This window comes from Styela clava, chromosome 8 (genome assembly GCF_964204865.1).
Source record: "Styela clava chromosome 8, kaStyClav1.hap1.2, whole genome shotgun sequence".
NCBI lineage: Eukaryota > Metazoa > Chordata > Ascidiacea > Stolidobranchia > Styelidae > Styela > Styela clava.
In genome coordinates this window covers 22,109,094-22,121,483 of record NC_135257.1, presented here as the reverse complement: position 1 = coordinate 22,121,483, position 12,390 = coordinate 22,109,094, and the positions used below count along the sequence as shown (strand labels likewise).

At 38.6% G+C, this 12,390-nt stretch overlaps 1 protein-coding gene across 1 annotated transcript; it reads left to right on the top strand.

Moving 5' to 3' along the window:
- The first annotated feature begins 1,819 nt into the window (after positions 1-1,819).
- Positions 1,820-4,458, top strand: LOC120346319 (uncharacterized). Its single transcript, XM_078115673.1, has 6 exons — positions 1,820-1,931; positions 2,114-2,176; positions 2,438-2,521; positions 2,788-2,907; positions 3,370-3,596; positions 3,996-4,458. The coding sequence occupies exons 1-6, from the start codon at positions 1,895-1,897 to the stop codon at positions 4,200-4,202; spliced, it is 738 nt and encodes a 245-aa protein (XP_077971799.1). The 5' UTR covers positions 1,820-1,894; the 3' UTR covers positions 4,203-4,458.
- The last annotated feature ends 7,932 nt before the right edge of the window (positions 4,459-12,390 follow it).

Genomic DNA, 12,390 nt, shown 5'->3' with positions numbered 1-12,390 from the left:
TTCCTCTCGTTAGTTTGCGAGCACTCCGACGCGTTGAAGAACTATGGTGAATACGATTATCGGGAAAATGAGAGAAGAAGGCATTTTACGAGACGCCTGTTTTGGCGCGCAAAAAATTCTCTCGAATGTTAACGACACTTCGAGAATACCATTTTTGCCTTTTACGGGAAAATTGGTGCTTTACTAACACGTTAAACGATAAAGAAGTTTGGCGAATGGCGCCCCTGGACTGGTACCCGGACGAGAGGCCGTGGTTCGCCATATTCTTAAGTCGTTTCATCTGCTTCAATCTCTCCCATGGGTAACAATGTAAATCCAATCCAACTAGGCAAAACAATCCAATCAACACATATACCTTGAACCACGTTATCGACAGGTAAATGTAACATCAAATTGCGATAAAGCCAATTAGAAATGAATTCGTATCATTGGATATTAACAGAACGAAAGTTTACTTGAAATAGTAGCAATACATACATTTTGAAACATTTAGCCTTCAAACACAGATTTCATCGTAATTGTTTGCTCAACTATTTTATCATCTCAGTGACCCCTGGCACTTCAACGGTCGCACGCAATTTTGCTTAGAGATTTGTAAACTTTGCTTTCGAAAGTAATCTCGTGAGCTTTATTTGAGCAAAATTTCCTAAAAATGTTTTTTAAGTTTTAGAACAACTAAAGAGTTAACGAGTATCGTCATTTAAAACAGCAGCAAGCTCATAGTTTGAACAAAACTTGCTGCATTTCCTGTCATATTCCAGAGTTATAAGTTGAAATAAACACAAACAATTTGAATCATTCAGTTATAACGTAAATACCTTAAAACCTCGATATGAAAACATCAGTCATTTTCATCTTAATCTACGTCATCAATAAATCCTGGTGTCAGGATGAAACAGTGTTTCACTGCTCTCCCAAGCCTGGTTGCCAGATCGCACAATGTGATCCTGTTGCTGTAGGTTGGGACAGACCAGGCTTCAACATTAATGAACATCTACATGACAAGGAATTCCCCATTACATGCAAATCAAAGAAAACGACAAAGTCCGGAAATAATAAAGACTTGCTTCCAATTATATCTAGAAATACTTCAGGCAAGTAGTTCTCACTCATGATAAAGCCTTGTTAAGTGTCCTTGCAAATATCCTAGGCCGCCAACCATGACTGTTAATAACTACATAGAATGCCATGCTCAGTAAATCCAATCAAAAAAAGGACACGCTGACGAAAGATCTGACTATTTTGGTTAAATAAAACGTTTTCTATTACTGAAAAAATTCTTATTGTGTAACTTTATTTTTATGAAAAAAGACGATGGCTAAGGAATAAATAGCGTTTGGATAGGAATACGCTCGCCACCGCACCTCGTATTACCATTCGTCGGTTCTAATTCAATGGGGAGATAGCTATGTGCGAGAGGATTGTAGGACTCTTCTTCCTCGTAGGGTGTTTCACGTAACCGCTAGTCGGTTACGACTTCCTCCACTATCAAGTCCATGCATCCAAAAACAAACAACTAGGTAACTTATTTCATACTCTACATGGACTTGGTACTAGACGAAAGGTCGTGGTTCGGAATGTTTTTAATCTGTTTCATCGGCTTTCCTCTCCCTTGGAAATTTCGGGATGATTATGTAATCCCATGTTACCATTGACTACTTGAGCGAAAAAAATACGGATGTCACAACCACTAAAATTATATCAAAACATGCCAAACTTATCATAAACTACCATGAAGCGTAAATGCCCATCGCCAAAATTCTGAATTAATCTGGTATTCATTCGAGCAATTGAAAATTTGTCAATATGTTAAATTTATTTTACTTCATTTCACTCAGATATTAGCAACGTCAAATCAGAATTCAAAGAGTTGGAAGAAAACGTAGAAGTGAAAATGAAAAGCATTCGGAGCTTTGCGAAAGAAATTTCAAGTTAGTATTAATGACACAAATAGTCGTTATCGGACTTTCTTCAATGGAGTATGCTCCTCACCAAAGTTGGCATAGGAACATTAGGGTAAGAGGTTGGATTTGAAAAATCTACTTGAAATCTTGTTTTAATGCTTAGTTTTTACTGACAAGATTATTTATTTTTACCTATATATACCACGCAGAAATTCGCGAGATACAGAATGAAAATACAGAGCAATCTGCCGAAATCGTGGATTTGAAAAAAGGTTTGTGCAATGTTTTTTAATATGACATTTGATCCCGTGTAATTGTAATTCTTTTTCACTGTTGTAAACGTGTTCTATGGGTTTGACATACAAACTCGAAAAATCCGCAGTCGAGACCAACACTAGGAACAGTACCAAGCTACACAGGATTCCAAATCTGTATAACGAATGAATCCGAGTTGAATTAGAAAATGTGATTATCAGGTAAGTAGGATTTGCATTCACAGACATCCAACGCTTTATGTGACCTTTTTTTATTAGATTTGGTCAGACTTGAAACGATGAACAACCAGCTTTCGGAAAAATTGGACGAACAGAAGCAAACAAACAATGAGATGAAAAAAGGTAAATCACGCAGATATAGCTCAGCAAATGTACCTTAGCTGATAAAATAAAATCATGCTAAGAATTCCAAATTAATAATTCAAAGTTTTACAACATAATGGCGCACCGGATGTCCCTAATGTTAGTACAGATGGACCCTAAAACTTGTGCTAAAGTTGGCTACAAGTTCCTGCAACCAAATTGGCCATTGTGCCACTGACAACATTTTGTTTTCGGTAATGCTTGACATAGACGCTGTTCTAAGTTACGTATATTCTTCTCTTCAGCAATGGAGCGGATTGAACAAAAAATCTCTGCAATGGAGAAGCCTCAACAGGTTCGATCTAGAAACCAACAGAGACCAACGACAACAACTAAAACAACATTGAAACAGACCCCGTCTCCAGGTAAACCTTCATAGTCAGTGGCGCAGTGAAGATCTCATTCAGAAATTTAAAGTCGACCTCGATTCCACTGGAGCCAGGGCTCGATGAAAAATTTTAAACTATCAGCGTTCCCCAAATTCGGGATCAGAAATTCTATGCTCAAAGTCAAATATTTTTTGACCCTGCAGTCGATTGTGAATTTTCTTACCTGCACATCCCTGTTCAGAATACCACAGTAACACCAACTTCATAACTGTCGTAAGAGTTTGTCTATAGTTGGCAAAATTAATTTACTTTTTCCAAAACGTAGCGATCTGTGCTCTAAGAAGAGGTCTGAGCAGACACCTATTGTGAAGTCTGGTGAAATTCACAATGTGTAAATTAGATATGGAAAGTATTTATAGTGGCAAAAACTGCACGTTCATCGGTGCCGGCAAAATATTTGCTTTTGTAAAACTGCAAATAAAATTTCTTGCGTTTTAGAAAACTGCGAGTTGAAGATCGGAAATATCTGTTATTCTGCTTTGATACAAATTAAATTGAACGTCGACTACAACAAAGCAGTTGATATTTGTAAGAAACGTAACGCGGATGTTGGTTCGATCCGAAATGAAGAATCTTACAATGCGATTATGAAATACTTGAAGAAGAAGATTCCAAAAAGACTATCACATATTAGTATATGGACAGGAATTCATTTTGATCCAATGGTTAGTGTCTTATGGCTGTCTATTCATACTCGTATAAATATAGGGATCTGTAAACAAACGGGTGAAGTGTAGGACACCCATTGACATTATTACCAGTCGCAGTCTTTGTGCGCATCAATACAGTTTGAGTAAAGGTCTTTCTCTTCTCGAGGTTGTAATGAAATTATGTGAGCCAAATAAAGTAGGTAAATGCTAAATACATTTGACGAACTTCTAAATGCAGTTGAAGTGCGTCTACAAAGTGGTAACGAATATCCCAATCAGACTTTAGTTTTTACAATAATTGCGAAACCCCACGAACATGAAGCTTGAAAGCACATAAATGACAAACTAATGAGAGTTGATCAAGCATAATCCAATAATAATCTTCATGTAAACATTTTTATTCTTTGTTTTCAGACCCGTGACGTCACACCTGCAGATTCATTCATTAAATGGCAAGGCTTTCCACTCATTGGAATTGATTATAAAGATTACACAAATGTTTATCTCTATGTTGATTCTAACTCGAGATTGCAAGGGATGGAGAATACTTATCCTACCTGGGGGCATGTTAGAGTTCCCCTCCGGCGATTTCATGGAGTTATATGTGAGATCCAGATCTAATAAACGTCTGTCTGGTTGTATTTCTATCATCAGTGAAATATAAATCATTGAATCCCAATTTGAAATTGATGTCGAAAATTTATCAAGAGTTTGAATAAAAATAGCGAACATTCTACAACAATAAAGTTCAGTTGTTTACATAGTTTTATCTGTCAGATTGTTTCGTTTTACCAGTTGATTACTTTGCATTATGAAAATATGGTGGTGAAATTCAGAGATTTTGATGTTTGATTAACGCTATTCTAAAAACTCGAAAAGGAAAAATATAACAAAATAAATTTAGCCTCCACGTCTGTTTCTCAAATGAATCGAGCTGAGCAAAGCCTGTAAGAAGGTTGAGGTGGTATAGGATAGGAAGACTGAGGGAGATAGGGCCTGCGTAGACAATTTTGTTTTGTTTTCATTATAAAAAAATACGAAGCACTTAGCAAAATAGAATTTAGTGTTGAACTTCAGAAAATAAGTCACTGAAATGAGATGGAAGAAAAAACACTTTTTTTAAACTATTCTATTGTTGTAAAATAACACACACTAAACCATGCGCAATCAAAGTAATTTGCCACGCTCCGAGCGAATCGAAAGACGACTCAGATAAGACTAAAATTTAAGTGCGACTCCAGTATAAAGATAATTTTGATAACCCTAAGGAAACCTAGCCAGGGAAACTTGGAAGTTTAAATCTTCGTGAATTATCCGTAGCTACTTTTTATTTTTTTTTGCATTGTTATGTATTATAAGCAATTCGCAATGAATGCATTTCGTGCAGAACAATGTAATATTCACACTTTACATAAATATAAGTTAGTACATTTATCATCAAATATACAGCACAAATATGATTTCAAAATTATGCACCGCAAGAGGGTTCTATGTGTGCAGTTACAAGTGGTTACCATGGAGGCGACCTATGTCACAGGTGATAACTTTGGTCGGAAGGTAAGTACCGGTATCGTAATGCTGAGTGAAAATACGAGCACTGTAATAAACAAGAGAGCTATTCTCAAATATATGAACAAGTAGCGCCACCCAATGGCAATATTTTTGATGACGTCATAGCGGAAAAAAAAGTAATAGCCTTCTGGAGAAAAATTTTATCTTTAACCACTGAACATTTCAAAGTAATTGGTCCAGTATTGGAAGAGAAAAGCGATTTTTTAAAAATGATAGAGACAAATAATAACAATAACAAGAGAGATACGCCCAAATATATGGACACGTCTGTTCGCAGTACAGTACGGTTTACCGTACCGTCGATCAGCGTAAGGAAAAAATCGTAGCAAAGTACCGTAAGGACTTCGTTACGAACCATCGACGTTCGATGGCACGTGATCAAAAAGAAGAGGAGTGTCGGCTATGCGTCCGCAGAACGTTCGGTGACGTCATAGCAAACTAAAAACAAATCTCACAGAGCTAACAGAAATATTTGAAATAAATAAAAGTAATAGCCTTCTGGAGAAAAATTTCATCTTTAACCAGTAAAAATTTCGAAGCAATCGGTCCAGCAATGAAAGAGAAAAGCGGTTTTTTAGATTTTGCACTAGATGTTCAAAAAGTGTCAAAGAACAACAACAACAAGACCAACATAATATTGAAACGATCGTTATGTCCACTACGTGTCCAACAAGAGAGCTAAGCCCAAATATATGGACACGTCTGTTCGCAGTACAGTACGGTGTACCGTACCGTCAGATCACAGTCTAAAAATATATTCACACCAAGCGCAGCAGTACAGTAGGACACAAAATGGCGTCCGATGTCCGCAGAACGTTTAATGACGTCATAGCAAACAAAAACAAATCTCACAGAGCTAACAGAAATATTTAAACTGAATAAAAGTAATAGCCTTCTGGGGAAAAATTTTATCTTCAACCACTGAAAATTTCAAAGCAATTGGTCCAGTATTCGAAGAGAAAAGCGGTTTTTTAATATTTCCACTAGGTGTGTTATTCTGTGTCAAATAACAACAAGAACAACATAATATTGAAACGATCGTTATGTCCACTACGTGTCCAACAACATAATATTGAAACGATCGTTATGTCCACTAAACGTGTCCAATAAAACAAAGTATGGATTCCAAACGTTACAACCGACGACTCGCACCTTGTATGGAGAGTAAGTAGCCCATGATTTTTTTTTTCGGATCAGAGTACGTTCTGTCTCGGATCAGTAGCACAACGATACGTCATGTCCGAGGCATTGCGGTATTACGCTTCATAAGCATATTGTTGCATACGCAACATTCATAAATTTACCTGGGGGACTGCTATGTCAGTTTTTTATTTTTTATTTTTTGTTGGCGGATCAGAAGTTTTCCAGACTCGGATCAGTGTCTTGAAGACACGTCATATCCGAGTTTTATTGGTCAATCGCTTCATAAGCATTCTACTGCATGCAGTAGTCATACACTTCCGGGGGCCTCAGTATCTGCCGCGCATCTGCAAAGCACAGACTTCCACCACAGGCTTCTACGTATGCAATGCATATTTTTCAACGTGGGGCTTCCGTCCATGCCATGCACGGCAGGGCACAGCTTCGGCCACCCCAGCTTCCGTACATACCGCGTATAACGCAGCACGACATTCACCGAGAAGCTCCCGATTCATCACTTCTGCTGTATCGGATGGTATCCTCGAGGTAAAAAAATTGTGTTTTTCTGGCCGTTTTGGTTATTGATTCGGGCTACCACTTATGGTAGTTGGAGATGATATTGCTATTACCTAGTTTCGAACAATGAAGTTAATATTTTGTTGCATAACCGTTTAAAATGTGTTTCCAGTTGTCTACCAGTTCCAAAAAATGTACATCGCCAAATTTATATCCCATAATTGTGATAAATTCTGTAATGTTTCTTATTGTAGTGGCCAAAATTGTGTCCTCTTCGGGGTCCATGTATTTGTCTTTTATCTCCATCTTTATTTTTTCTTGTATTACGTTTTTTTTTCAGTAGCACAAAAGATTTTGTTACCATAAGTTGATGGGGCCCTTGATATCCATTATACACTATTTCTTTCGGGGTTATTATGATATTTTTACGACAAATTTGGTTTAAGGCTTCAGTGATGTCCGAGATATATTTGGCTATTTTAACGCAGGAGAGGAAGATGTGTTTAGTGTTGTCTGTATTAATCTTGCAAAATTTCCAACTTAATATCCTTAAGTCCCATTGTCCGCATTTTGTCTCCAAAGATGTACCCGTTAATTGAAATCCGGTATGAAAATACTCTTTCGATATTTGAAAATTTGGTCCTATATGTGTTCGTAAGCAAATGAATTTCTTTCCAGTTTAGGTCCGATTGTTGTTGGTCTGGGTGTTTCTTCTTCAGTCTCGCGTACAGGCGTCCCTGTGGCGAGCCGTCTCCCATTCCGCTTGCGTATAATTGACCTCTTTAAATACCTCGAGTATTGTACCACATTTTTGGGACATCGCTGCTGTGCGGCATCGAGTTGGTATATAGATGTTTGTTTACCGCATTTATTTTCGAACCCAGGGCGTATAGGGCCTCAAAGTGCCAAAACTGAGTTGGCGTTGTTCTGCTTATGAGGTCCCGAATCCTTTCAACTAGGCATGCTTCAATCTTTGCCTGGAGATCAAACATGTTTGTCCCCCCGTTTTCCCAACTATTCCGTAGGGTCTTTCTACCCACCGCTTCTATTCGTTGTGGATGCCATAAAAATTTATAACATGCGCTATGGATTCTAGTTATTATTCTACTAGGGATACACTTGATTCGGGCATGGAAAATTATAATAGACATGACTAACGCATTGATTACGATTAATTTTCCAAACTAGGTAAGGCTCCGCAATTTTACGTGATTAAAATTCCTTGTAGCCTGTATTCGATATCTTGCCAAATTTTTTCTTGTCCCTTATCTCCAAAATTTATGCCAAGTATCCGGGTGTTGTTTTTTATGTAATTTTGGTATGTCGAATTATTTATGGAATCATGCGCGGTTTTTGTAATACAAAGTATTTTTCAGTTTTATCAATATTAATTTTCTGCCCAGCTGCCAATTTAAAATTATTTAGTTCTCGAAATATTTCCGGTATTGATTACTGGTCCCTGATTGTTTATAGTGATATCGTCGGCATACTGATCAATTTTATATTCATATTTACCTAGTCTTATCCCTCTCATGTTGCCGTTTCGATGTACCGATCTTGCCAACGGTTCCGAATTCAGTGCATAGAGCAACATGCTCAAGGGGCATCCTTGTCTTATGCCTTGCTCTATGCCTACTTCGTTTGACAGCCTTTCATTCACGTCTATGACGCTTTTTATGCCGCCATACATGTCTCTTTTTACATTTAAAAATCTTTGTCCGAGTCCTATCCGCTGAAGTAATTTGAACAAGAAGTTGTGATTGACCCTATCAAATGCCTTTAGATTGTCGATAAGTACTATTGCCCCTGAGATGTTTTTTGTTTAACCTTGGTTCCAATCTTTCAATGAGAATTTCAGATACAATTTTGTAATCTACGTTCAATGTAGTGATGGGCCTCCAATTTTTGAGATACGTTTTGTCACCCTTCTTATATAATAACTTAACCTTTGCTGTGATTGCAGATTTGGGAAGTTGCCGAAATTAAATATGTGGTTGATCATTTGAGTAAATTCCTTTTTTATGCAGTTCCAAAAAGTCAAATAAAATTTTTTACCTAATCCAACCATTCCCGGAGATTTATTATTTTTCATGTATTTTATTGCCCTATGTATTTCACCCTGTGTGATATTTTGTTCTAGAATGAGATTTTCTTCCTCCGTAACAATTATAGAGTCCATCAAAGATAGGTAGTAATTTTGGTTTTTTCTCGTATCAAATTTTCCTCCCCCCATAAATCGGCATAAAAATTTTCCACCAAAGTCATAATTTCCCCTTCCTCGGTTACCATGCAATCGTTATCGTCCCTGAGTTTTTCGATGGTGGTTTGTTTTGCTCTTTGTCGAATTTCGTCGTGAAATGTTTTAGTCGGGTTTTCACCTTGTTCAAGGTTCTCCATGTTAGCCGTTATAATATCCCGTTCGTTCTGTTCTTCTTGATATATCATAAGTTGAGATTTTAATCTTTTAATTTCTACCAAATTTTCTTTCTTTCCCTCATTTATTAATTTGTCCAGATGTTTCCGTAATCAAATCGAATTGTTCATTTTGTTTCTTTTTAGGGTTTTCGAATATTCTATAGTTTGTTTTTTGATCCTGCTTTTCACCATGTCCCATCATTCTTGTATGTAACTAAATTTTTCCATATCCATTATTGCCTCCTGGTAAGTGTTTTCTATTATTTTTATGTAATTTTTATCTCTGTATAGGGAGGTGTTGCTTTTCCATGTTCCTCGGCCCCATCGAACTTTTTTAATTTTCTCTAAGGATATTTGGGGGCAAAGTATATTATCCGAGATAGTATTCGGGACGTGAGTTAATTCGGAAATTACGTCTTCTAAATTATATGAGTGGTATATCTGGTCAATCCTACGGCCTTGCTTGTTACGATGATACGTAAAAATTTGTTTAAACGGATACTTTTTTCTAAAGGTGTCTAATATATTATGGCGCTGAATAAAGTTCTTAAAAAGTTTCCCAGGGGGTTGCAATTTGAAGTTTTTATCGTTTATTACATCAATAATTTCCAATACTATATTGAAATATTCGACAATTATTATTTCAGCCGAATCACAGTAATTGGTTAAAATGTTAGTTAGGTGTTTGAAAAAGTCCGTCATTTGGGGTCCATTATTTGCTGGGGCGTACACGTTGAAGATCTTAATTATGCGATTGTCCAGCTCCACCTCAATACTATCACATCTATGCTGGATGTGTATTGTAAATGGGGATGGTGGTGTTGCGATTTCGTGCTTTATGAGGATTGCGGTCCCTTGCCTAAACTGTGAGGAGTGCTTGTCCTCCCTATTCAGGGTATTACAATGGATATGACATTCCGGTCATGTGCCCACCGCCATACAAAGGTCTTATCAGCTCTATGAGCTTCCTGGATACACAGTACATCAGGGTTTCCATGTCTTAAAAAGTTACCAACCCTATTTAGTTGGTGTTGTGCAATTCATTGACATTTAGGGAAATTATCTTTAAGCCAGCCATCATGGAAAACTGCAGTTATTAGGGGATTTATACTAGGAGTTGTGGTAAGCGTTTTGGTATTACCAGTTTTCTAATAATTTCATCACGAGTCTAAAGTTTTACTGTTCGAAAAGAGGTTACTCACGTATGTTCTTTTTTTTACCAGGTGTTTTGTTTCTTTCTTTTCTTTCTGGGTTGACGTGGAGGCTTCGGATGAGAAGGTGTCCTGCCTATTTCTTTTGTTTGTGCATTCCAAGTTTTCCAATGCTATATCCGATAGATCCGAGTTTTATTTTGATGCCAAATCTGCTGGGTCCGAAGTTATTTCTCTTTGTGTTTCAATGCGGCGGGAGGGTCTCCCCCAAACTAGACGGACTGCAGCGGGGTTTTGACGCCCAAAACGACACCAGCTGTCTGCTGTCCAGGTAAGCGCGCCAAGACAGGCCCCCCCTTTTTTTTTTTTACGGATCAGAACGACAAAGTCTGGAATCCAGCCCAAATGCATTCATACCCAGACTATGTCGACGGAAGTTTTATGGATCAATTCTCTTTGCCATAGAGATCACCATTTTATAAGCCACATAAATAGGTAGTCTTCCATTCATCACATCCGCTTTATGTGGGATGGTATTTCTGATTGGTTGGGGTTTTACGCCGTCAACCAGGCGTTATATAAGCCGAATTGTGATTTGAATTGTTCAAAAGATCTAAATAAGGTAAGAGCAGAGAAATTTGGTTGAATGAGGGCGAAATTTGTAGTTATTTTTTCTTTTTACCGCGAGTTCTTTGGGTGGTTGTCTGAGATGTCGAGGAATCTGTGGATGTTGTTGTGTCTCTGCTCCTTTTGTTGCTGTCCCCTGTCAGATTCACAATTGACGGCGGTTTGGCTGACTGGCGCAGATGGTGTTGCTTTCGGTGTTGTATTGAAGACCGACGAAGACGTGGTGTCGCAGGACTCAAAGTTATTGATCCTTACTTTGATGTAAGGATTTCCCTTTGAAAGGGGATGGAATGGCGTGTTGCCAATTGTCGATGACTCCTTCAATCTGTAGACTTGCCTTGGTCTAGATAGCCGTTGTGGTGATGGAGTTTTGATTGGACTCACGACGTTGTCGACATCTTCACATTCCGATCATTTTTTTTTATTTCTTTTAGGCAATTTATTTCGAAGTCAGAAGAAAATTCACGTACCTCGTAAGATGATACAGCAGGTTGTGCATCATTTTGGCTCTGCTCTGTTGATCCAGCAGGTTGCACGTCATTTTGGCTCTGCTCTGTTGTTTCGGCAGCTTGCACGTCACTCTGGCTCTGCTCTGTTGTTTCAGCAGATTGAACGACCTTCTGATGTGGTTGTTGCGTATGTTTTCGCAGGGGTTTTCTTTTCTGCGGAGGCATGTTCCATCCTGTCACAGGGTTGGTGAAGACTGGATCACGCTTTCGTTGTTGACATTCTCTTAGTAAGTGACCCGGTGTTTTACAATACTTACAGACGGCTTCGTTCTTGCATTCACTGTATACATGGCCGGTGGTTAGGCACTTCCCACACGTCGGAGTGTATAACTCTCGTGCGAGGAAGGTCTTGCAGCTTTCACCATTGATAACCACGTATTCCGGCAAACGGTCTTTTTTAAAACCGTCCATTAGGAATGACGTGTGCCCGTTGTAGACGTCGGTCCCTCGATACCAATTTTGGACTGCATTCCGTTCCGTTCCACAGCCCAGCTTGTTGATCTTGGTGACCGCCATGTTGTATGGAGTTTCCGCCGGAATTCCCCGTATGGAGATCCGGACAGGAGCTTTACTTGGTAGTGTCACATGGATGTTACTCTCAGCCGTTTGTATCAGGCCACCTGTAGAAGAAAGAAAACTCTCTCTGCAGCTAGAATTCGGGCTGTCCGTTGGCGCAAAGGTGAGGATCCAGATCCCTCTGCGGCCTTCGAACAGCCCTTTCACCTGGTCGCAGAACCTCCTTGTTGTGGTGTTGTTCCGGAGGACGTCCATCATCTTGTGGAAATCCATGTTTTCGTCGGTCTTCAGGAAGAGCGTCCGAGGTCGAGATGATGCAGCAGCGGAAACTTCTTCTGTGGGAGGAGTCGAGAATGCGGCGGC